The following is a 27,730-nucleotide window of genomic DNA, read 5'->3' on the forward strand; positions in this document are numbered from 1 at the left end:
AGTCTATTTGATCTTTGTCTTCTGAGATTAGTAAGAATTAGGCTAGTGAAAAAGACCCCTTTTCCAATTGCTCCATACTACGTTTTTAAACATGGCTCCCCAAACATCAAAAAGAATCTACACTGTTAATGAAATACTTTAAATATTAAAAAGAAAAATCACTGATTTGGAAAATGCAAAACTCAGAAATACATCTCTATCATTTCTTTTAAATTATAACAGGTTAAAAACACTATAGGAAAAGGTGAGGAAGATATGTGCCAAAACCTAAGCACCTGAATCCTGGCGAAAATCTGCAATGAGGTATCTTTTGGAGGTTGTTTTATTATATCAGAAACTTAGCTCTTAAAACACTTATCCAAAGTCAATGGATTTGCTTTATTTTATTTAAAAATAAAGTCATTCCTGCAGCAAGAGGGCTAAAACCCAGGTAGGTATCACTACAAGAAAGGGTTTAGCCAGGCACAGTGGCGCACGCCTGTAATCCCAGCACTTTGGGAGGCCAAGGCGGGTGGATCACGAGGTCGAGATTGAGACCATCCTGGCCAATGTGGTGAAACCCTGTCTCTACCAAAAATACAAAAATAAGCTGGGCGTGGTGACGGGTGCCCATAATCCCAGCTACTTGGGAGGCTGAAGCAGGAGAAACACTTGAACCCAGGAGGCAGAGGTTGTAGTGAGCCGAGATCGCGCCACTGCACTCCAGGCTGGGTGACAGAGTGAGACTCTGTCTCAAAACAAAACAAAAACAAACAAACAAACAAAAAAAGAAAGGGTTTAAATGTACTGCAGTCATCTAAGATTCTGATACCAGCGTCAGCATACCCTAAGTCAATTCACTTCAGTAAGTCTAATAACACAGCACAGCTCATGAGATGCTGAATAAGCTCAATAGACAAATGCACATTTAACATCAGATCATCTCCTCACTGCATTTTTCAAGCTTCTCAACAAACTGTTCAACTGCAGTGATATACTTTAGGTGTATCCATGAGGCACAGTATTAGAGAAATGGGCTGTTCAGATATCTCTCTTGTGATAGGTGTGGGTATACCTCTATCACAACCAATTTAAGACTAGTATATTTGGCTTTTTTTTTTTTTTTTTTTAATTGAGACAGAGTCTCATTCTGTCACCCAGGCTGGAGTGCAATGGCCCTATCTCAGCTCACTGAAACCTCCGCCTCCTGGGTTCAAGTGATTCTCCTGCCTCAGCCTCCTGAGTAGCTGGGATTACAGAAACCCACCACCACGCCTGGCTAATTTTTGTATTTTTAGTAGAGACAGGGTTTCACCATGTGGACCAGGCTCAAACTCCTGACCTCAAGTGACCCACCCACCTCAGCCTCCCAAAGTGCTGGGATTACAGGCATGAGCCACCATGCCCAGCCAACTTTCTTAAAAACAACTTTTTATCACTGTGTCCAATTCTGGGTTTTTATCACATTCTCACAAAGTTCTATACATCAAATAATCTGAGCTGGTTAAAGAAGATGACAAAATGAATGCAACATTTAATACAGTTTTTATTTGTTTAATTTGGTAAATGTAGAATGTAATGGTTTCAACGCAAACCCTGGATTACTTCAGTCACAACCCAATAGTTAACATGATTCTGAAGAACAGTCTTATCTTCAATATCTACCCACTTCTAAACAAACACATCTATAGAAATCCATGTACATATATATTAGTTTTCAACAAGTCAGGATTTTCAACAACTCTAAAATTTCAATTTTATATTCTGAACACACTTCAAAATTATCCACTTGATGTAGGATATAACCATAGGGAGATAAAAATTCATGCAATGATACTTAGGTTTTTTTTTAAGGTAAATCCAATATTTGATCATTCAATGCTACATAAAGTGCACTGAATATCTAAAATAAAACAAGCGCAAATTTTATCATTAATTAATAACACATTTATTGTCTTGAAACCAAACTGGCCCAAGTTACTTTTTGTCTTTTTGAGTCAGCTCTGTATAAACTCATTTCTCTCAAGCTTCCTGGGAAATAAAAACCAAGATATTTCATTTATTCTTTGCAGTTAACAAGAGATGGCAGCGGGCTCAAGGTAGGTATGTTCTTGATAATTCAGAGTCAGAAAGTACTTCTTCTTGAGCAGAAGGTTCATAATCTCCTACATTTTCAGCCAACTCAATATCTAACTCATCATTACTTTCTGCACTGTAATCAACTTCTTCAAGGAATCGAGGTTCATCTTCATCCAAAACATAAGTGGTAGGGCTGCAGCCAAAACACACAGAACATACAAGACTTTGTTAGGTCTTAGGGTCCTAATATAAGATTATTTCACCATACTAGACTAACTTTGATTCCAATATAATATAAGCTGTGTTAACTTTTAAAAATCTTATCCAAATGAACAAGTTGAAATTTATAATAGGTGAAAGTTCCTTGTATTGACAATAAGCAGTGAAATGTGATTAATTATATTACAAGAGTATCAATATGTATCCTAAAATTAGATAGATAGCTTAAAAAACAGTGAACTCTCTCATCAGGTTATTTCTTTGAAAGATTTCGTCAATTTGCAGGCTAAGATTTATTTTTTAATTCTACTTAAATCACTGTAAATCAGGCAAATATAATTTCAATAGTCCTTACAAGAAACTGTGAGCATTTAATTGGCTTCTCGAGTAATGCACTAAAACCACTCACTCTAAGTTTATAAAGTGATTAGCTGCCATAAAAACAGCCCATATACCTGCCCCCCAGTTTCCGTAGGTCAAGAATAAAAATGAAAAACAAGTGAACACTCTACACCCAGATTAATTACTTTCCCGAAGGACACAGAATAAGACATTTGCTTAAAAGCACTAAGTGCTTCTAAATATTTCATGAAGTAGGTTGTTTGGGACTGAGACAACTTTTCTACTAGGTTCTGTAACGTATTCTTTCCTAGAAAAATATCACATTATTCTGATATCTCCCCATTTGTGAGATTTACACCCCCCACACACAAAATATCAAATAAACACTACAGAAACATTTTAGAATCTCTAAGGTAGTGACCAAAACTACCTTAATTTCATATAGATGTACGTTTATTTCCCACCTGCTTCCAAAAAGGATTTCCTATAACTGATGCGATTAAAACCTATAGAATCAGACAATGAAAAAGGAACAATATCTGTTAAAATAAAGAGAGAAGCAGATGTCATTAGGCACCTAAAATGAGAGAATTCCTGCAACTGAGTATGAAATTCAGTCCAGATATCTGGAAGTTAAGGTGGGATGGGAAAGTTAATAGATTATATGGTTCTAATTTTCTGAGAAGTTTGCAAGACTCATCTAGCAAGAGTACCTTTTTTCCTATACTTGCTTTAATCTTGCTCATTAAAGGGAAAAGTACATTGCAAAACCACCTTGATCTAATGTAGCAAACTTCCTCTTAAAAGTTCAGAGCTTGCAATATGATAGAGTAGTCCAAATAAATCAAGCTGAGTGGCTTGGAGGATTGTGTGAGACTTCACAACATACCTAACACTCACAAGAACAATTTCACAGTTTTTAATTTGCAACTAAAATATTTAGTATGAATCCGTTAGGTCATTAGAGAAACAAGTTAGATTAAAAGAAATGATCATTTGGCTTTGGTGTTTTTTTTTTTTTTTTTTTTTTTTTGAGACAGAGTCTTTCTCTCTTGCCCAGGCTGGACTGCAGTGGTGTGATCTCGACACACTGCAACCTCTGCCTCCGGGTTCAAGCGATTCTCCTGCCTTAGCCTCCTGAGTAGCTGGGACTACAGGCCCCCACCACCACGCCTGGGTAATTTTTGTATTTTTAGTAGAGACGAGGTTAGACCATGTTGGCCAGGCTGGTCTCGAACTTCTGAACTCAAGTGATCCGCCTGCCTTGGCCTCCCAAAGTGCTGGGATTACAGGCGTGAGCCACCGCACCCAACCTTATTTGGCCTTTTAAAATGACTTACCATGTTTCTTTCGAAATATAATAATTCATTCTTCCTCCTTGAGTTTGTATTTCAAATTCTCAGAGGAGTCCCAGGTGATTCTTAGAATAAATGGAAAACTAACTGAAGCAAAGAAAGTGAAAAGAGGGAAGGGAGAAAAGACAAATCTTCTCTTGCCACATACTTATTTTCTTCCTGGAGACAGTCATAACAAGAAGATATGATAATGGAAATGCAAGGAAGAGACAGACACTAAAAAGTTATGCACTGTGCCAGCACAGGGGCTGGGGAAACCACCCAGAACTATAGAGGCTGCTTCCAGATAGACAAGAAGTGGCCAGTGTCTCCCAACAGGTAGGAAGAACACAAAATCCATGTGTTGGGTAGGTGAGCAGGGAAGCACGCATAGTTCAAGAGATCTATGGACAGCGGAATTCCAGCCCACCTTTCCCCCTATCTGAAAACAGACTTGGCATAAGTGAAACTGGTTGCTGGGAGCCCAGCCACTGCACTGGGATCAGAGTAAGGATCTCATTCTCTGTGGGAAACTGAATATTACAGAGTTAATCAATTTGAACAAAAGGAAAGGGTTTACAGAAAAAGCCTAGTTTTATAAGCTGAAGTCAATGAGGAAACAGAATGACAGAAGTATGATTTAGGAGCAAGAAGGATGCCCAGGATAGAGCTAAATAAGTTTAGCTTCCTTCACAGGAAGGAATCTTAGAGCAATGTTGGTATCAGGTGTTGATGTGCACTTTTAAGACAAAGTAGCACAACCTGGAAGGCAAGCACCTGGAAAATAAAAGAAGCATCTTCACAAGAAATGCTTAGGCAAATAATCTGATCCTGTCAGTTCTTGATCTTGGCTCATTCATCATGTTGACTATGAGAAGAACTCCATTCATTTCTTGAAATCACCCATTCTGGTAAGAGTATGGAACTGGTCCACTCCTCTGATTCCACTCCTATAACCCACAATGGCCCTAACATTTGACTTTTGTTTCTCCAGGTCCTAATAAAATCATGTTCCTAGCCACAGCTTCATTAAGGTCTACACTGGAACTGAAGTATACAGCACACATCGAGCTATTGTGAGGGGCCCACCAGTGCTAGCTCAGGCACATCAGTCAGGCTGAGTGTGCAAAGAGGAGGAAGTTAGCGGTGGAAAGAGGTATACACAAGTGTGTTGAAGAGTGTGTGAGTGTGTGTGTGTGTGAGAGAGAGAGAGAGAGAGAAAGATATCAGGGGATCTGGAAGGAGCTAGGGGAATAAATACTGAGACAGGGGAAAGAGAAAAACAGAAGATTACATCCCCCAACATTCTACTAAAACCAGCATTCAGACTGCTATTCCAATCACCATTTTCCAGTCCATTTTTACTAGCTCTCTCCACTGTGCTTCATGGTGGTGAAAATTCTGATACCCTTCTATTCTAGTTTGCTTAATTCCTTTCTGTCCCTTCTCAATGGTGATCATGTGCTCCTCATCCTCTATGCATTCCTCAAACCTAGGCACTGTATTTATAAAAATGCTTTCTTAGCCAACAGCTCTTATAAGCGTGCCCTCTTTGAACAAGTTCATCTATTTTAATCTGTATTCTCATTATTTCCAAATCCAAATTTCTAGCCCCAACTTCTCCACTGAACTTCTGTACAGGCATGGACTTGCCAGATATAGTCCCATGACTGTCTCACGTGCACCTCAAATGTAGCATCTGGAAAACTCACTGTTCTCCCTACCAAGCCCAATCCTCTTCCAGTATGCTCGGTATCGTTCACTCCGTGAGTCATTCAAACCAAAGTTCACTACAAGCAAGTCCTGCCACTCAATATCCTGACCACTCCATGCCTCACATTTCATACTGCAAGCCTTCACCAGCACTGTTTCCTCTGCATAAGGTATTGATAGGGTTCGGATGTGTGTCCACTCCAAATCTCATGTTGAAATGTAATGCCCAGTGTCAGAGGTGGGGCCTGGTAGGAGGTGTTTGGGTCACGAATGGCTTGGTGTCTCTCTCACGGTAATGAGTTTTCACTCTGTGTTCATGCGAGATCTGGTTGTTTAAAAGAGTGTGGCACTTCCCCCTCTCGCCACGTGACATGTCTGCTCCCGCTTTGCCTTCCACCATGAGTAAAAGCTCCCTGAGACCTTCCCAAAAGCCAAGCAGACGGTGGTACCATGCTTCCTGTGCAGCCTGCAGAACCACCAGCCAATTAAACCTCTTTTCTTCATAAATTACCCAGTCTCAGTTTGTAAGTACCCAGTTGCTATAAAGGAATACCTTTATAATGGACAAATGTAGGTATACTTCACATCTTTCTTCCCTTAAATACTCTTTATTTTTTCAAAACACAGCTCAGTCTCATCTTCAGATGTTCGTCCTTAAAGCTCACCTTGGGATATGTGTCCTTTCTCTATATCCCCTTTGTACCTTGCACATTCTATCTGATCACTTCATGTATGCAATTGAAACCACTCATTTGTGTGCCTATATTCTCAGTACTAAATCACAAGCACCTTTAAGATCAAAAACTGTGACTTACCCATCTGATCTCTCCTGTCAGCTTCCAGAAGGGCATGACACATTGCAGGCACCTCAATAAATGTTTGCTAAACTCTTTATGAAAAGCCTTGAGGTTGACGAGATCCTCAATTTTTATCCCACGGATTTTACTTTAGTGAACAAACTTCAAGGCACAAGACCAATCACAGCAATTCATCTTTGCTTTTATTAATAATTTCAATGTCTTTACAATGTAGGAAATGCTTTCATAGACATTATTTCCTATGATTCTCACAAAACCTTCACTGAAAAAAAAGACTTCAAGGTCACTTGCCCTATGTTTATAAAATAATCGCTTTAAATAAGCAGATAGGAGTCCAAAAATTCTTACAATCATAAGAAAAAAAAAGTCTAACCAGTACTTAATTATTTCTTGTCATGATTACTTTGTTTTAATGCCACTGTTTCCTTGCTTCCCCCATTTTCTTCAGATAAGTTTACTCCTTTTGGCTTGTTCTGCATCCTTTTCTGACAGCTGCCCTGTGTACACCTGCCTTAACATCTATCCTTCTACTCTGAATAGACTAAGCCAAAAGCAATTAAGAAATATTTCCTTCTAAAGAAAACAGCATTTTAGTCCAAAACCAAATCCTGTCATGCTGCTTCAAGAAAAACATCAAAACTTTCAAAGAGCCTTTCTGACAGGATGAATGCATTGAAATTCTCTGCTGTATGGTATCATTATGATGCAGAAAAGGTTTATAATTCCAACTGATTTCTAAAGAGAACAAAACAATTTTACTTTATGCAGATTCAGAAAGTTTTCTGGCCACCCTCACATTAAGTGTAACACAAAACTAAACCTAAAAAATGCACCATTCTCCCTCAAATATATGCCATCTCCTTCCATGAGAACTGATTTGCCATCCAAGACACCAGAATACAGATCTTCAACTCCATGACCTACAACAGGCATGACGAAAGCAAAAAACACTGCCCATGGAGTTGGAAATTCTGGGCTGTGCCTCTACTGTATTCACCAGTTGTGTGACCCAGAGCAAGCCATTTCCTCTCTCTGAGCACAGGTTTCTCAGTGTAAAGCAGAGATAACAATATCAGTCCCACCTATCTCACAAAGTTGCTGGGCTCATATTATGACAATAATAAAACCTACCTTGTTAAAGAAAACAGTAAATCAATCTTTCTCAATTTCTAAAGAACCCAGGCATGGCCTGTCTCAAGCCAATAGGATGAAAAATACTCCATCTACCTTTGCACCTCAGAACCCTCCTTTAACTCTGCACTGTTAACTTTTGAGAATAACCTACCTGTTTTAAGATAGCATAATAAAATATCATGGGGGATAATTTTTGAAAATTGCAGAAACAGAAAAATATGCCATTGCCTAAATTATTGGCAATTTGTGAATTGCTGATTGTGTCTGATTTTCTTGTATTGAAATGTCAGATTTAGGGTGAAAGAAAATCTTTCTATTTGTACAAATACCAGAAGATGTTTCATTTATATAATTTATAAAATTTTATTCCTATCTTATGAGAGATAAATATAGCATCTCCTAAAAATATCACACAGTAAACAAAGTTATCCATAGAAAATGCAAGTAACAATTTCTGTCAGGCTTAAATGGCTACAGCATATAGACATACATGCATACACACACAGAACTAGCGTACAGAATATCCAATGAGAGAATATGTCTATTTGAAAAAAAAAAGAAATTTGCTAATTTATTTGTACTTTTGTTGAAAAGTACAATACAGTCCCTGACTTGTAATAGTTCAACTTAAAATTTTTTGACTTTACAATGGTGCGAAACCATTCCGTTATTTCAGTATAATATTCAATAAATTACTTGAGATATCCAACAGTTTATTATAAAACAGGCTTTGCCTTAGATGATTTTGCCTGACTGCAGGCTACTGTTTAAGTGTTCTGAGTATGTTTAATGTAGGCTAGGTATAGGAAACGGGCTTTTAACTTATGGTATTTTCAACTTATGATGGGTTTATCGGGACATAATCCCACTGTAAGTCAAGGAGCAGCTGTATCACTAAGCTAGCTTTGGGAAGCAGCAATTAACTATGTCACTAAGCTCCAACTTATTTTGCCATTGAACTAAAACATTCCTTACACATAATGAAACTGTTAAATGATTAAATTATCCAAATTAGACAAGAGCATTTCAAAAATTGAAACCATTATATTCTATTAATTTTGGTTACATACTTGGGGGATACAAGATACAATAAAGGAACGTGAATTTTAGAGTTAGACCTCAATCCAATTCCTGATTCTGACAGGAATTTCTAGATGGATGGCCTCAGGTAAATTTCTCTCTCTGAGCCTCAGCTGCACACATCCATAAAAGGATCACAATACCATCTATCTCTGATCACTCTCAGTAGAACATTAGAATCTAGATAACCAACCTTTACAGAAATTCAGAATGAACATGCTTATCAGGGGTCCCAAGACCACCACAGGGTTAGTGATTTGCTAGGAAGACTCACAGGACTCAGCACACAGTTGAATTCAGTTATGACTTATTACAGTGAAAGGATACAAAGCAAAATCAGCAAAGAAAAAAAGGTGCGTGGGACAAAGTCCAGTGGAACCCAGGCCAAGCAAGGGCAGCTGTTAGAGGCAGAGAAGTCATCAGAGTTTTCAGCAATTTCAAAGGATTGGAGGCAAAAACTGAAGTTCAGAGCTGCCAAGGTTCCTGAAAGAAGGGAGGTGCAGAGATGTGACCTCAACACTTGACAGTTTTCCCTTAAAGACATTTGACAAATTTTTAAATTACATAGTACAAGAGGCTAAAAAGCAAAGCATAAAGCAGCAAAACAACCAAAACAAAAAAATAAACAAGTGAGCAACAGAAATTTCTGGTAGTCCTGTGGTGCTGGGGAAAGGAGGAGCCTTCAGTTGTGACCTCTGGAGGGCTACAGCTTACAAAGCCAGGAGGAGGCGTGAACCAAGAGTTAAAAGAGGTTTCACACATTTTGCAACCCTACCTTAAGGCAACTCAGTGGCTCTCTGGACTCAGGCAATCTGCCCTACTCTAAAAGCCTCCCAGAAGATAAAATGAATCTTCTGTGAGGGAAGATATCTAGAGCCTCTGAAGTTTTTATACATAATACCTGGCATCTGACCAAATATTACCAGACATATCAAGAAATAGAAACAGGAAAAACATTCCAACAGAAACAGACCCAAAGGTAGTTCAGTATGGGGGTTCTCAGGCATGAACTTTAAGTAATAACTATAATTAATATGTCCAAACAGATGATGAAATGAAGAATTTCACCGTTTATTATCTATTTAAAGAGAATCAAATGGAAAGCCTAGAAGTGAAAAATATATAACTGAAATTAAGAACTCAAAGATAGGTTTAAAACTGTCTTTTGGACAGAGCTGGAAAGAGAATTAGTGAACCAGAGATAAGTAAGCAGAAAATGTCCAAACTGAAGGGAAGAAAGCAAAAAAAGGATAGAAAACTTAAATCTCCACATAAATTAAATCTGCAGAGGAGAAACAAATGGGCAGATGCAACATTTGAAGAGCTAAGGGCAGGGAATTTTCCAAAAACAATGAAAGACTCAAATCACAAATTTAGGAGGGGCTAGAAAACCAACTCTCAGCACTCATAGCAAAACTGCTAAAAACCAGAGATAGAAAAACCTAAAAGCATCCAGACAAGACTCATTACCTTCAACGGAGTAAAACATAAGACAGTAGGCCAGGTGCAGTGGCTCATGCCTGTAATCCCAGCACTTTGGGAGGCCGAGGCAGGCAGATCACGAGGTCAGGAAATCAAGACCATCCTGGACAACATGGTGAAACCTTGTCTCTACTAAAAATACAAAAATTAGCTGGGTGTGGTGGCAGGTGCCTGTAGTCCCAGCTACTCAGGAGGCCGAGGCAGGAGAATCACTTGAACCCAGGAGGCAGAGATTGCAGTGAGCCGAGATCATGCCACTGCACTCCAGCCTGGCAACAGACCAAGGCTCCATCTCAAAAAAAAAGACAGTTGATTTCTCAACATAAACAATGGAAGCTCAAATTCAATGCAGTGGTATCTTTAAAGTGCCAGTGAGGGGGGCGAGGTGGCACTAGGAGGAAGACCCACTTAGAATTCTATACTGGAGATACAGTCTTCAAAAGTGAAGGTGAAATAATAAGAAATTTTTCAAATAAATAAAAATGGAAATAATTTGTTGTAAGCAGATATGCACTAAAAGAAAATTAATCTTAAACCAAAACACAGAAATAGAGGAAGAAATGAAGAACAATGGAAAAGTAAATATAAGTGAATATGACTAACTAAAACATTAATAATGTGTAATTAGATTTAAAATATATGGAGTTCAATTCAACAAACCCTAGGGCCTACTTTAGTGTGGAAGGTGGGAGAACAGAAAGGATCAGAAAAAAATAACTATTGGGAACTAGTCTTAGTACCTGGGCGAGGAAATAATCTGTACAACAAACCCCCGTGACATGGGTTTACCTATGTAACAAACCTGCATATGTACCGCTGAACCTAAAAGTTTAAAAAATACGATTAATAAAAAATAATAAAATATATGGAGTTCAATTAAAATATGACAATAACACAAAAGGTGAAAAGGTGAGTAGAATACATCCGAAGATCCTAGCATTGTCTGTGAAGAGGCAAGAAGAGTAATTTTTATTATACTCTAATAAACCAAATATCCATGTTATCATCTCTAGAGTACCAGTAAAAGAATAGTAAAAGAGAACGGAACAAGCTTACAGAGAGACAAAATTGGAATAACAATAAAATTTTTTGAATTAATCTCAAAGAAGGTGAGAAAAAAAAACATAAAACAAGTGAAACCAATAGAAAACAAATATAGTAACTTACAAGCTCAGTTGTATTAGTAATTCATTAAATGGAAATGGAGTAAATACTCCAATTAAAAGACAAAGATGACTAACTGGATTGTAAAATACAATCACATGGTACATACAAGATTCCTATCTTGAATATAAAGAGAAAACTGGGACTAAAAGGATGGAAAAGATATTATGCAAAAACTAACCAACCAAAGCTAGGGCAGCTACACTAGTGTAAAACAAAGCTGGCTTTAAAGCAAGAAGCATTACCAAAGAAGAGACATTTCATGATAAAGGGATCAATCCACCAGAATGACGTAATGATTCAAAAGTTCTACACATCTACTATAATAACACATAAAGCAAAAATTGACAGAACTAAAAGGAAAAGTGGACACATTCACAGTGATGGGGAAACCTGAAAACATCTCTCTTAATACCTAATAGAACAAACAGACCCAAAAACCACTACAATGTGAAAAATCTGAACCACAGATTTAAAAACTTGATCTTATCAGGAATATAGGGAATGCTACAATCAGCAATTAAAGAATATACATTCTTTTCTAATATGAATATAATACTAAATATGTATTCTTCCTTATGCTGATATATTATTTTCTTATTTTGAAGTCTCAGACACTTCTGAGAGACACCTGTGAGAGAAATAACTTTTTCTCCCAAGAGGCTACCAAAAATATAAAATGCCATAAATATATACAATCTTCAAATTCCTTATATAGCTAAGTCTTCCAGACTAATAATCACTAATTTGATACCTATATATAACTCAATTATAAGGATCATTTACTTATGACAAGGCTCAAAGCTTTCATTATAATCAAATCTGGTCTGGGATCCCGAGGTGCTCACATCAGTCCCAAACTTATTTATCTGGATGATTTCAATCTCTCTATTTGTGGGTACAATAACGTTTCATCTACTCAGCACAAATACAAATGGTGCACTTTTAGTTATAAGCAACTATGATTTCCAAGGTACAAGAAGGTATGATATGATCTCCAATTACATGACTTATCTGCCCAGAAAAATCCCAGTAGTAATTACAGTTCAAAGAATTTTCTACGTAGTAGCAATAAATGATTCCCAGAAATGCAAACCAGACTCAAGTTATGTGTACCACAACTATTAGAAAGGAAAATCTTTTTTCTTAATTAGCTTAATTAAATGGTAAATTATATATTAAAAATAAGGCACAATACCAGTAAACTTTACCACATAGCTAAGTATTAGACACTACTGTTAACATTTAGCCAAGAATTACCTATATTAATTTAATCTTCTCAGAAGACAAAGTTCCTATATATGTATAAACAAACAAATACTAACTTCACATAAGGAAAATACAGATAACAGAGGTTAACATTTCATTCTAGTGTTTGTTAACGGTCTATAGCAACTAATATTTTTGTACTATTTTACCAACAGCTACCACTCAGTCTCTCTCATAATGCTGGGGACAGGACTACAGCCTTTAATTGAGAAATAATATGATGGTAACTGGTCCACAGACTCATAGTGTTCCCTATACCTTATTAGAAAAATATCAAAACATACAAAATTAGGTTTTTTAAAAATGTTAAAACAAAATATGACTAATGCTAAGTATTTTAAAGGCTTTCTCTGGCTTAAGCTATATTTATTAGCTGTATTAGGAACAATGTCTCATCAAATTTTCTAATGTCTATGCTGTATGTATGAAAAGGAATTAAGTAGTGACACATGCTACAGTATGGATGAACCTCAAAAGCATGCTAAGTGAATGAAATCAGACACAAAAAGGTCACATATTGTATGATTCCATTTCTATGAAATACCCAGAATAGGTGAATCCACAGAGACAAAAAGCAGATCAGTGGTTGCCAGGGGCTAGGAGTGACTGCTTAATTGGTATGAGGGTCTCCTTTGGGGGTGATAAAAAGGTTTTGGAACAAGACAGGGGTGACTGATGGCTGCACACCATTGTCAACATACTAAATGCCACTGAATTGTTTGCTTTAAAATGGTTAATTTTATGCTCTGTGAATTTCATCTCAATTAAAAACTAGATCCAAATAGTATTTTTGATTTAATTAGGCTTCATTTAAACATGGGTATATTTTTAATTATGATAAAACATTGTGTAGATATTGCTATCTTTCAACTTCACTTTCCTATAATTTTTTTTGAGACAGGGTCTCATTCTGTTACCCAGGCTGGAGTATAGTGATATGCTCTCAGCTCACTGCAACCTCCACTTCCTGGGCTCAAGCAATCCTCTCACCTCAGCCTCCCAAGTAGCTGGGACTACAGGCACCTGTCACCAGGCCAGGCTAATTTTTGTATTTTTTGTAGAGACAGGGTTTCACCATGTTGCCCAGGCTGGTCTCGAACTCCTAGACTCAAGACATCTGCCCGCCTTGGCCTCCCAAAGTGCTGGGATTACAGGAGTGAGCCACGGCACCTGGCCATCCTATAATATTTTAAACATGCTCAAGCTTCAGATACTTCATCCACAAACCTGATATCCTGAAATTTAGTCACCACCACAATATCCTAATAAATAACTATTAAATGTTTCATCAGTCTCATTCTCAAATCATTTAAATGAAGGTCACTGAAACTGTTTAATAGTTCAGATAATAAAATAAAAATGCCTTTTGCTAAGCACAAAAATACTATATAGCTATTTGCTTTTATGAGTCCTACCAGTATTTCCAGCTTTGACCTGAAAGAGAAACACCTACCCCAGGAAAAATGTAATGCAGACTTAGTGTTGTATCAGACGGAATTTTTATTATACAACACAAATGGGTAAAATTAAAATGACTTTTGTTTGGTAATTACCAATAAATGCCCTGGGAATATATAACATAATGAATATTCAACAGTGAGCATTATTGAAAAGTTCTAGAACTTCTGGTAAACACAGAGGATCTAACATAAGCATTTATTTCTGATCCCTTCTCAAATACTACTAAGATGACAGTAAAAAAAAAAAAATTTTTTTTTTAAAGATAAATTCATAGGAAGAAAATAAATTCAAGAGGAGGTAACGATGAGACAGGAATAATACAGGGTGGTCACAGGAGAATAGAAAATTCCAGGCAGCAGTTTCACATGACTAGCAAAAAGAAACTGCTGAAATGGCTGCAGAAACTAGGGACTGATAAGACCCTGAAAAACCAGGGTGTGGACCTGGCTGAGACCAACTGGACCCAACATAGTACTGGAATTGACCTAGGTTTCACCTAGGACCTCATCATATGCTCATTAACAGACTAAGTCACACACCCACCAGTGTCATGACAGTTCCAGGAACACCCATATTTGGTGTAAAAGTGGGTAGCACAGCAGTTCCGAGAAATCTCCATCTTTTTCCAGTTATCTTCACGAATATTCCACCTTTTGATTAAAGAAACCCATAAAGATAAAAATCCCAAACCCCACTGTGGGACTGTCTCTTGAGGATGCCTGCAGTCCCTCTTCTTGAGTGTGCACTTTTGTTTTGCAATAAATCTCCGTATTTTCACTATTTTCTGACTCATCCTTCAATTCCTTGGCGTGATGGTGTCAAGAGCCTGGGGACACAGACACTGGCTGGGGTCAAGGTCCCATCAGCATTTGAAGACCCACTCCAGCCCACCAGTATCAAAAGCAAACAGGAGATATCAACAAAATGTAGGAAGATGGAGGAGGTGGAGGCAGATGGATGAAACTAATGGTCTTGAGTTCCAACTTCCTTCACTTTGCTAAGTACCTACAGTAGGGAGGGAAATCAAGGGAAAAAAAATGCTGATTTACATTACAAAGCCCTAGAAAAGTTCAGCAATTAGAGACACTGGTTATTTTTAACAAATGAGTTTTAGGGTGGAATTGAAAACAAGAACCAGCTAAAAGATTTATAAAGAGGAGTTAGACCTTCAAATTCCCTTCTTCAGCCCATCTCCTATTTCACAAAGATGGGAAGTTGGCTTTCAAAAGATGCTTCAGAGAGGCTACTCACATAGGGCCAAAAGGCAGAAGTAGCAGAAGTACAATCCAGAAAATGGGGGTGCAAGTGGGGAGTGCAAGTCAAAGTCTGCTCGAAAGTAAATCCTATTGAGCTCCCCAAATGCTGGCTTATGCCCCTAAGGCAATACTTCTCAACTTAAAAAAAAAAAAAAATCCCCTAAGGAGTCTTTGTAGATAGATATTTTTCCTAACTCCCACCCCTTAATTAATTACATTAAGTATTAAAAAGATTAATGTTAGATAACAGCCAGTTAAAGAAAGAATGGGTGAATTAGAAGGTAGGTTCAAAAAAACATCCAGAAGAAAGCACAGAGAGACAAAAGGATAGAAATTTATTCGTAAGAGAATAAAAGACACAGAGGATCTAACAAACATAAATAGTGAAAAGATCTAACATAAACATAAATGGAGCCCCAGAAGGAGAGATAATGAAGGCAGGAACAATGTTTGAAGAGAATATAGCTAAGAATTTCCCAAAACTGATAGAAGACATGAAGCTCCAAATTTAAGAAACTCTGGGAACCCCAAGCAAAATAAGAAAATCATATCTATGTAAAGCTCCTAAATATGAAACACTAAGAGAAATTCATAAAAGCAACTTAGCCTTAAAAGACAGACCATTTTAAGTACGTGGTGACTCACGCCCAGTACTTCGGGAGGTGGAGGCGGGCAGATCATGAGGTCAGGAGTTCAAGACCAGCCTTGCTAATATGGTGAAACCCCGTCTCTACTAAAAATACAAAAATTAGCTGGGTGTGGTGGTACACGCCTGTAATCCCAGCTACTTGGGAGGCTGAGGCAGGAGAATCGCTTGAACCCGGGAGGCAGAGATTGCAGTGAGCCAAGATCACGCCACTGCACTCCAGCCTGGTGACAGAGTGAGGCTCCATCTCAAAAAGAAAAAAAAACAGACCATTTTCAAAAGGGCAACAATAAGACGAACAGCTAACTTGACATCCTAACAGTGGAGGACGGAAGACAACAGAATCATATCTTTGATGTGCTGAAAGAGAGTAAATGTCACCTAGAATTCTCCAGCCAGTGAAAATATCCTTCACAAGTAAAGGGGAAGAAATAACAGTGTTCTTTGGGAAAAAGAAAAATGATCTCACATAAAACCCAAAATGTAGGGGAAAAAATGAAGAGAAAGAAGAGCAGGGGGTGGAATGTGTGGTGAGAGCTAATGACTGCATTAAACAACAATATCTGTAAAGTTAAAAATACTCGTAGTATCTGAAAGTATCTAACAACAGCAACAGATATGTTGAGAGGGGGTTAAATGGACTTAACATGTTCTAAGAATCCTGTATTGTCCAAAAACAGATAAAAGTACAATTTTTTTTTTTTTTTTTTTGAGAAGGAGTCTCACTCTGTCACCCAAGCTGGAGTACAGTGGCGCAATCTCAGCTCACTGCAACCTCTGCCTCCCGGGTTCAAGCAGTTCTCTGCCTCAGCCTCCCGAGTAGCTAGGATTACAGGCACCTGCCACCACGCCCCGCTAATTTTCATATTTTTAGTAGAGACGGGGTTTCACCATTTGGCCAGGCTGCTCTTGAACTCTTGACTTCCTAATCCACCCACCTCGGCCTCCCAAAAGTACAATTTTATATTAAGAGTTTGATAAAGTGAGACTACATGAAGTAATGCCAAGTGTCCATTAAAATCAGTTAAGAGAATAAAACCACTATAAATCTAAAATCAATCTAAAATCTACCAATCTAAAAGAAAGCTCCCCGCCCCCAAAAAAATACAGGACAGATGGAACAAATAGAAAGCAAATAATAATCTGGTAGATTTAAACCTAAATATGTCAATAATTACAATAAATGTAAGTGAACTAAATGCTCCGATTGATAAAGAATAACTATATTCTACTTACAAGACATATTTAAATATAAAGACACAAAAGGCTAAAAACAAATACTAAACAAAAAGATAGCTTACATACATAGTAACACCAGCAGGGTTAAGATTCTGTCTTTTGTAATATTAACTCACACACTCAGAAGTTTCAAGCTTTTCCAATTAAAGTAATTTTATAGATTAGTAGTTTTAAGCTCTGTTTAATTTACATCTAATTTTTAAATCTCCATTGTTATTTATAAAACCAAACTTATCTTTCACCAAATAAAGCAATGGTGTAGAAACTAAATGGAATGACTGGCAACTTATTTTTCATAATTATCACAAATTCACTTGAATAAGTCTCTTACCTTTTTCTTAGTTTATTTAAACAAACTTAAATGTTATATGCCAAAAACCTGATGGTTCACAGTGTTGTAAAGAATAATTATATAATATCTGAAATTGGGCGAATATTTACATCCCCCCTTCCCATCCCAATTCATATGTTGAAATCCTAATTCCCAAGGTGATGGTATTAGGAGGTGGGCCTTTGGGAGGTGATCAGGTCACAACAGCAGAGCCCTCTTGAATGGGATTAGTGCCTTTATAAAAGAGATCCCATAAAGATCCCTCACCCCTTCTGCCATATGAGGTTACAGTGAGATGACCACTGTCTATCAAAGAACCAGGCCGTCCCCAGACACTGAATCTGCTGATACCTTGATCTTGGACTTCTCTGTCTCCAGAACTGTGAGAAATAGATTTCTCCTGTTTATAAGGTACCCAGTGTATAGTATTTTGTCACAGCAGCTCACACAGACCAAGACAGAAATTGACACCAAGAACTGGGGGTGCTATTGTAACAAACATGTAAAAATGTGGAAGTAGTTTTGGAAGTGGGTAGTGAGTAAAAGCTGTAAGAGTATGGAGGTGCATGCTACAAAAGGGATACATGGCTGTGAATGGCCCATAAAGAGCAATTCTGGTGAGGCTCAGAAAGAAAACAGGAAAGCTATAGAGAAAGCTTCAGACTTCTTAAAGAATACTTAATAATCCTGATAGAATGTTGATAGAAATATGACAGTAAAGGCCATTCCGATGAGGTCTCAGATGAAAATGAGGATATTTGGCCAAGGAAATTTCTAAGGAAATTGTTGAAGGTATGGCTTGGCTTCTCTTGATTGCTTATAGTAAAATGCAAGACAAGAGAATTTAAAGATGGAATCGTTCATGAGAGAGGAAGCAGAACGTAAAAATTTGGAAAACTCTCACCCTGTCTATATTGTAACAAACGAGAAAGAGAGTTTTCGAGGAGAGACTATCAAGGGTGTAGCAAAAGGACCAACTGATAAGGCATAAAGTCAGCCAAATAAACAGAGCCAGGAGCTATTGTCCAAGACAAGAAAAGAACCACCACCCTCCCTGACAGGCAATTCAGAGATCATCAGAGTGGTTTCAAAAGAGGAGCCACCGGTGCCTGCAGGCTCACACACTCCACTCCCTGCAGTCTGGCACCCTGCTCCTCAGCAGCACAAGGTGAGGCTCCGGAAGGCCCAGGTGTGGTACACATGCAGTGGTCACCACTTCAGAGGGCACAGGCATTTGGGAGCATCCGTGTATGCTGTCTCTGCTGAGCCCCAGAATTCACCGGCCTGGGGAGCATGGCTATCTCCACCTACATATCGAAGGATGGAGCCACAGGCACACAACCCAGGTAAGGAACCACCACAAGGGCAAGGCCACCACAAACAGCTGCTTCTAGGACAAGGCCCAACAAAGCCATGGGGGCAGGACTGCCTGGAGGCTTAGGGATCCAATCACTGGCCAGCAAAACTGCAGGGATGGAGCCTCCACTCCAGTGTGCCCAGAAGGTGCAACGGCAGCCCCAGTGGGCCTGAAGAGCAGAGAATGCAGCTAAAGATCATTTTCAAGCCTTCAGGTTTTGGACATGCTCAAGAACTGTCAATCCTTTTTCTTTTTGGAATAAAAATGTCTGTCCTGTTCTTGTCCTACCATTGTATTTCAGAAGCACCTAACTTGGTTGATTCCACAGGCTCACAGCTAAAGGAAAATTTGCCTCAGGACAAATTATATCTTGAATCTCACCCATATCTGATTTAAATGACACAGTCATATGCTCCAATGATGTTTCAGTCAACGATGTAATGCATATATGACAGTAGTCCCAATTATAATACCATATTTTTACTGTGCTTTTTCTATATTCAAATATGTTCAAATACAGAAATACTTCCCATTGTGTTACAATTATATATAGTATTCCATACGGTCACATGCTGTACAGGCTTGTAGCCTAGGAGCAATAGGCTATACCATATAGCCGAGGTGTGTAATGGGCTATACCATCTAGGTTACTGCAAATACACAATAAGATATTCATACGATGGTGAAATCACCTAACAACACATTTCTCAGAATGTATTCCTATTGTTAAATGATGCATGACTATATTCAGATGAGTCTTTGGACTTTAAACTTTTGAGTTAATGTTGGAATAAGTGAACACTTTGGGACTATTGAGATGGAAATGATGTATTTTGCTTGTGAGAAGGACAGGAATTTTGGGATGGGAACAGGGATGAAAGGTAATGAACTGAGTGTTTATGTCACCTGAGGTTACAGTGAGAAGAAGGCCACCTATGAGGAAGCAGGCCCTCACCAAACACCAAATCTGCCGTTGCCATGCTTTTGGACTTCACAACCTCCAGAACTGTGAGACATAAATTTCTGTCATTTATAAGCCATCCAGCCTACTGTATTTCATTATAGCAGCCTGAGCGGACTAGGGCAACATCTGTCAATGAGTTACTACTTATGTTGAAAAAGACATTTAACATAAACATTTATTCTTATTGCTGCAATTATTCAAGCTTATTTGATATACATTGCCTATAAATGAAAATAAATTAATTTATAACAGATACTGTATCTCGGGAAATAGTTAAAACCAAGAAGGATAAAACTGAATTGAGGGCTAATTTGTGGAATAACACGATCCACACTGCAGACATGTTGAATAAAGCAAAATTCTGGCAGGGAAAGATGGATTTGAAAAATTATGAAAGGGTGAACTCAACTAAAAAAAAAGTTAGGGGGATTTATATTCATTAACTTGATACCTCAATTTCACATTATGACCAGGAAATAGATTAAAAATTACAAGGACAAAGAAGGGATCCAGAAGAGCACAGACAATAAAGAGAAAAGGACAGGGGGGTGATCTTAGTAAAAGGTAAGTGGTCTCCTAGTTCCATCTCTAATACTGTCATTTACCCTTTTCACTTACACTTGGAAATGTGGCTTCCCCTACTGATTCCATGCTGCCAAATGCCTGTGCCCTACTGATTCCATATTCATCATTATGACCCTCCAGTGCCACCTAATACTATCTCCTCAAGCAATCATTGCCCCTTATCCTCACTATTCGTATTGGAGCACTCATCCTCCTCTCAAATGTAAATGATTCCAAACACCTTCCTTAAGAATTTTCTTGCCTCCACCTTCCCAGTTTCAAAAAAAATGCATACATTTCTTTCAGGTAAAATAGTGGCATACTTTGCCAGTGGCTTTAAAACTCCCAAATGACTAAAGGATAAAATCTAATGTGCCTACATGGTTAATTAGGGCACTATAAGACAGTGCTCTTCCCAGAAATCTAATTCAATTGAATTTTTAAATCTTACATAGCTACCTACCTCTCATTCAACTCAATATGTGACTGGCACACATTGCAAGGTACCATGAATGGCACATTATGCAGCACTAAAGGGCACAGATATAGTCTCTGGGGTTAACTAGGAGTTAGCCAGGCCAAGTGTGAGCAAAAGGCTTCTCTTAAAAGTTGGTACTGAAGCCAGGCACAGTGGCTCATGTCTGTAATCCCAGAACTTTGGGAGGCTGAGATGGGAAGACTGCTTGAGCCCAGGAGTTCAAAACCAGCCTGGGCAACATAGGGAGGCTCCCTCTCTATGAAAAAAAAAAAAAAAAAAAATTAGCTGGGTGTGGTGGTAGGTGCCTGTAGTCCCAGCTACTCAGGAGGCTGAGATGGGAGTACTGCTTAAGACCAGGAGGTTGAGGCTGCAGTGAACTATGATCATGCCACTGCATGCCAGCCTGGGCAACAGAGCAAGACCCTGTCTCAAAAAAAAAAAAAAAAAAAAGCTGGTATAGAAAAGTACACGCTTTCAGGTTCCTGTTATCCCTGCCCCAAAGACAGAGCAATGTTTAGGTAAAATACAAAATAGGATGACAAAAAAGACACATATGCATATAGAAATAAGATATATATCTCCCTGGACCGGAAAAAGAACAGAATCACAAAGTCAGGTCATGGGTGTGCCACCAGGTCCAAAAGCAGGCAGCAGTAGCTCCTTCAAGGCAACAGAGAGGCTGACAAAGTGCCCTACAGGCAGGGAACTAAATTCAGACTTGTGAATGCAGCAGCTGGAGTAAGGCTTCCCACTTTAGAAAGGAGGCTGAGAAAATAAGGCTGAGACTTCTGCCTAAAGCTAAAGACTTTATAGCATTGCAATTATAAAGTCAGAAAGAAAAGACAGAGGGAATCACAGCCAGAACTTTCATGAACTCAGTGACTTGTCCTGGAAAATCCCCAATCACTGAAGGATGGGAAGTCTGAAATGTTAATATCATGCTACCATAAACTTGTGCTGGAGACCTGACAGGGCCAGGTAGAAGGAATCACAAAATCATTAAGAGGTTACGGGGAGAGGCTTGAAAGGCCTGGGAGTGGGGGACTCTTACTCAAAATGAGCCTGCAAACTATAGGATCATGAGAAACAGTGGATGAATTTACCAACACAATAAAAATAAAACAGCACAATCCACAAATGACTTTAAAAGTGTTTAGGGTCTTCAAAGAAGGAAAGAATAACGGCCATAAGATAAACAAGAAAATGTGAGGGCTGGGTGCGGTGGCTCATGCCTGTAATCCCAGCACTCTGGGAGGCTGAGGCAGGTGAATCATTTGAGGTCAGGAGTTCAAGACCAGCCTGGCCTACATGGTGAAGCCCCGTCTCTACTAAAAATACAAAAGTTAGCCAGGCAGTAGTGGCCCATGCCTGTAATCCCAGCTACTAGGGAGGCTGAGGCAGAAGAATCGCTTGAGCCTGGGAGGTGGAGGTTGCAGTGAGTCAAGATCGCACCACTGTACTCAAGTCTGCGTGACAGAATGAGACCCTGTCTCAAAAAAAAGAAGAAAGAAAATGTGAAATAAATGCAGAAACAAAAAAGAGCAAATTAGATGAGAAATACATCATCATTAAAAGAAAAATCCAGGAGATAAATTCTGGGAGTAGTTGGTGAATTATAAAATGCTACTGAAGAATTTACCTAGACTGTAGCAGGAAAAGGAAACATGAAAAAGCAGTTAAGAGATATGCATGGAGAACAGACTGAGAAATTCCAATACAGGAATTCTAGAAGAACAGAATAAAGGGAATGATAAAGAAGCAATTTTCAAAGAGAAAGTGGTTAAGAACTTCAAAACTGAAGACAAGAGTCCTCAAATTAAAAGTACCTATTAAGTGTCAAGCAAGATAAACTAAAAATAAGTCTACTCCTAAACATAATGTACTGAAACTGAACCAGATTGAGGATAAGAATAAAATCTTAAAGAAGTGGAGGCACAGACATTTTGGTAGAGAAAACCAAAAATGCAAAGACCCTAGGGTGACAAAGAGACTGATCTGTTCTAAAATAAGGCTACTCAAGGTGTGGTCCATTGACCAGTGTGGTCCACAAACTCTTTGTTACTGGCCCATGGTGACAAAAGTACAGAAACTGAAATGAAGTGTTCAGAAACCTTTATAACAATCTGACACAGAAATTATAGGTCTGGTGAATCTAATAATAAGAAATTAGCGCTTATATTTGTATTCTTTGGGGTCCTCTCTCCCATTTTCATAGTGTTTCATTCTTATATTTTTATTCAAGTATCAGTACAGAAAAAGTTGTAAAACAGAAACTGGTCCTTTGCCATAACTGGTTTAGAAGCACTGTTCTGAAAATTCAAGGGTGGTCAGTGCAGTTAGAATGATAAGGATACAAAGTGAGAGTAGGACAAGCTCAAAGAGGAGAGGAAGGTGTAGGTGGCTTACGCTGAACCTCAGAGACTCTGATAATGGATATATTCCATTACACACCTGGGACACTGATAATGGCTTCTAAGCACACGAGTGACCAGTGCATGCAAAGAAGCTGGAGGATACCAGAAGTAAAGTACATGGAGCAAAACCAGTCAGAAGGTTACTGGAGTTGTCCAGGCAAAGGGTAATGGCAGCCTGGACTACTGTAATGGTAAAGGTGATGAAGAGAAATGAAAGCTCTGAGAAATATCTCAGAAGAGAAATCAAAAAGTTCTGGATGATGGATTGGGTTAAGGGTAAGCGAGAGAGAGGAAAATGCCAAGAATAAGACATGAGCATCTGGGTGGATAGGGGTGGCTAAGAATGAACAGGTTTGCTATGGGAGCAGCAGTCACAAGCTGAGTTCTAGACTAGTTAATTTTGTGTCCAGGTGTACATAAGCAAGTTGGAAGATGGATCCATGGGTCTGTGAGATTGTAAGTAGAGTTGTCAACATACAGATAGAATGTGAAGTCACAGGAATGAATATCACCCACAGAAAGCAGGTAAATTGAAAAGTGGAAGAGGAGAAAAAGCAAAAGAAGATGAAGGAAAAAATGCTCAAAGGAAAGTTTATGAACACACCACCCCTGTTTCCCCCTCAACAAATAAACCCAAGTGACCTGTGTTAATTAACTATGGCTGTTGTTACCAAAGTAACTTTTATTAGTGATCACCAATGCAGAGCACAACTAAAGGATGAATATCAACAGCTAAGAGAAGGAGGTAAAGATAAGAAATAGTACAACATCCCCCACATCACATTACCAATAATGTAAATAATGACAAGAATTTGCACTTATTCCTGAAAAGTTTCCAAGAGCAAGAAAAAGAATAGCTGAATGAATAAGCAATTACTATAAAATAAGATATTAAAATAATAAATAGCAGTAACTAAGGAAAAAAGTTTTGTCAACCTGTATTGGGTGGGGGGAAGCAGGCTTAAAAGCAACAAGTATATACTAATGATCTGATCTGAAATTATAAAGCTGGCTAGTTTTATCTTCAGCCCACAATCAGAACCTCCCTCATCCCCCTTATTTACTCTATCTGTATTATATGAAAAACAAAACAATAACAACAACAAATTTACATTTAAGAAGCAGGGTGCTGAATAGCTGTACGCTAGTAGCGTGTCATATTACACTGGAAGTATCCACCTCAAAAAATAACTCCAGATCGCTCTGCAGCCACCACTCTCCTCAGAGTACTACATTAGCTGGTGCTTACATCATAGAAGTCCCAGGCTACTATAAGCTTCTAAATGTTTTGAATTAATACATTTTTCATATAGGATGGATCATTTATCATTCCATACTTAAAGACATATACAATTACTATTTCCTCATCTATAAAATCTATACTCATTAGCAAAGAACTGAACACTTGCTCCTCTGATGTTTTCTTCAGCCTTAACTTTTCTAAGCTCCAGATAAGTCTTTCCACCTTACCTAGTCTACAGTAGTCCCCTATTACCTGGAGAAGACAAGACCAAGACCCCTCTGTTCATGCCTGAAACTGTGGACGGTAACAAACCCCATATACCTGTTTTTTTCCATATGATAACTGAGACAGCTACTAAGTGACTAAGGAATAAAGGGGGTGGGTAGAGAGTGTCTATAGTGTGGCTACGCTGGACAAAAACAATGACTCACGTCCCGGGTGGAATGGAGTGGGATGGCAGGAGACGTCACCAGACTACTGAGAACAACACGCAATTTAAAATTTATGAATTGTTTATTTCTGGAATTTTCCATTTAATGTTTTTGGACTGCATTTGACCACGGTTAGCTGAAACCATAGAAAGTGAAGCCAAGGATAAGGGGGCTACTGTATTTTCCATTGCTAACTTTGTTTCCTTCATGTTCAGCTGCTATTTCTTTACCAAACCTCATCTACTATTATCTTTCAAGCCCTACCCTAAAACCTAATGACTTGGGAAAAACTCTCTCAGATAAATCCAGCTTTCACTCAGTCACTCTTTTTCTTCAAATGTCTATGTAATTTTTAACTGTTATTTTTGTACTCTTTTATAACACCATCATGTCACTTCACAAACATAAACTGTGCTTTTTCCATTATACTATCGACTCCCCTCAGGACATGAGCTCTCATTTCCCATTTCTTCTACTTTTGCAGAGATTCTAGCTCAACACTCTGCCCATGATAGGTTTGCAATAAATACCTAAACACAATGACTCATTAATAGAACATAATTGGTCAACGAATAGCTACTACATGACAGACACTGAGATTACAAAAATAATTTTTAAAAAGCTCCCTCCCTTTGGATTGTTGGAGCCTAAGCAGGGTGAGGAAGGCATCTGAGAGAGAGCAGTGAGATAGAAGATTAGTTACACACAGGCAGGTTGATCAAGTAAGAAAAAAATATTCAAGATAATGACAGCCAGGTTTCTCACTGTTAAGGAAGGGAATTAGACATTTAAAATTTAAAAACTAGACTTAACCCTTAGGTGTAGAATCAGAATGGAACATGTCACTGTGAACTCAGAATTTTTAGGTTATGTCTGTCTTTATTTGAGCATGCATGTATATGCATGTGTGTACATATATATAAATTCATGTATGTAAATACTTTTAAATATATTCTATAGCTCTGTCTACCAAGAGAACTTGGGAGCAGTAACATCACAAAAGCAATAAATAACTACTAGCACTGAGGCTTACATATAAATACCGTTTTCCACCAAAAGGAATCAGGAAGCATTGAAGAAATGATTGATGATTCCAACCCTGAGATAAAGAACATGCAGTGATGGCCTGGGAAATCCTGTTCTGCCAAAAAGCAAGGAAATCCACAAAGAATGATGGGGACATATAAAAAAAACATACAGAAGTTTGAAGGGGCCAAACCAGGAAAATTCTGAGCATCAAAATAAACAATGGCAGTAATAGATTAAAACTCAGTAATAGATTAAAATTATAAATCATAAGCCCCATACATATAAATTTAAGGATGAATAAATTAAAAGTTGGATGATAAAATGGAATACTGACAGTTTCAAAGTACGTGCCCATTAAAATATTTATTAATTACAAAAGAAGAAAAAACTAACTTCATAATGGAGAAGTTTGGCAGATACCATCTTAATTAAATGATCAAAGGGAATGTCTTGTGTAATGGAACAAATTAAAACTGCGCTCTACGATAAGATGCAATGAGAAGCGCACAGTATCCATGATAGTCTTGCCAAAGATGCATAATCTGAATATAATCATGCAACACACACAGACTCAGATTGAGAACATTTAATCCTCAAAAGCATCAGGATACAGAAGTCAAGGAAAAGTCAGAAGTATGTAAAAAATTCATTTGAGATAGACAAAGAGGAATGATAGCATGGAGGAAGAAGTGACTAGCTTGCCTTCATCAATAAACAGGAGAAAGAGCTACAGTAAAACCTCAAAAGAAAACTGAATTTGTAATTGGCCATTATTAGTTGTTTTTTTTTTTTTTTTTTGAGGCACAGTTTCATTCTGTCACCTAGGCTGGAGTGTAGTGGCAGGATCTCAGCTCACTGCAACCTCCGCCTCCTGGGTTCAAGCGATTCTCCTGCCTCAGCCTCCTGAGTAACTGGGACTACAGGTGCACACCATCATGCTCGGTTAATTTTTGTATTTTTAGTAGAGACGAGGTTTTGCCATGTTGGCCAGGCTGGTCTGGAACTCCTGGCCTGACCTCAAGTGATCTGCCCACCTCAGCCTTCCAAAGTGCTGGGATTACAGGTGTGAGCCACTGCGCCTGGCTTGGTTTCTATTTTTATATTTATGCAATGATAAGGATGAGGAGTTCTTAACCTTTTTTGTGCCACAGTCCCCTTAAAGAGTCTGATGAGGCCTATAAACTCCTTCTCATAATACTTTTAAATATATAAAACAAAATAAATATGATTACAAAGGAAATCAATTATATGAAAATATAATTATCAAAATGTTAAAAACATATTTGTGATATAGCAGTATATGTGATTTCTTTAAAATATGTGCTTTTCAAAATATATATACTCCTTTTAAAACAGTAAGACCAGTGGAGGGTCTAATCATAACCATAGTTGTGAAGTATTAGTAAGCATAAACGATATTTCAGTATATCTAAAGCACTGGTAACGTGTCTGTTGACCACATGTTAAGAATACACTAATTAAAAGTTAAAAGGAGGCTTAAATATCAGTGAGAACTGACATCTTTATATTCATTTCTATTCTTGTTTAGGAGGTACTTTGAAGGGTAGAGAATGCAGGTGATTATTTGTCTAAATTATCACATTTATGAGGAATGGAGTTCCAAGTAATGTTTGTCACACCTTTAAAACTACTATACTGACATTTACAACAGGGCAGAGCAATAAATTAACAAATTTGATGACA

The 27,730-nt window shown here is 38.1% G+C and overlaps 1 protein-coding gene across 9 annotated transcripts in view; it reads right to left on the reverse strand.

The window, feature by feature from the left end:
* Window positions 1-1,505: 1,505 nt before the first annotated feature.
* AGTPBP1 (ATP/GTP binding carboxypeptidase 1) overlaps window positions 1,506-27,730 on the reverse strand; it is a 195,678-nt gene continuing 169,453 nt past the window's right edge. For 7 of the 9 annotated variants that reach the window (XM_054502331.1, XM_054502328.2, XM_063649639.1 and 4 more), the window contains one exon: window positions 1,506-2,251. In XM_054502331.1, the coding sequence (XP_054358306.1) occupies window positions 2,074-2,251 (178 nt within the window). In that variant the 3' untranslated portion in view covers window positions 1,506-2,073. Of the gene's footprint in view, window positions 2,252-6,646; window positions 9,182-14,321; window positions 15,080-27,730 lie in introns of those variants that run through there. The other 2 variants (XM_063649641.1, XM_063649643.1) reach the window with 2 other exon arrangements.

Source organism: Pongo pygmaeus, chromosome 13, assembly GCF_028885625.2.
Source record: "Pongo pygmaeus isolate AG05252 chromosome 13, NHGRI_mPonPyg2-v2.0_pri, whole genome shotgun sequence".
Lineage (NCBI taxonomy): Eukaryota > Metazoa > Chordata > Mammalia > Primates > Hominidae > Pongo > Pongo pygmaeus.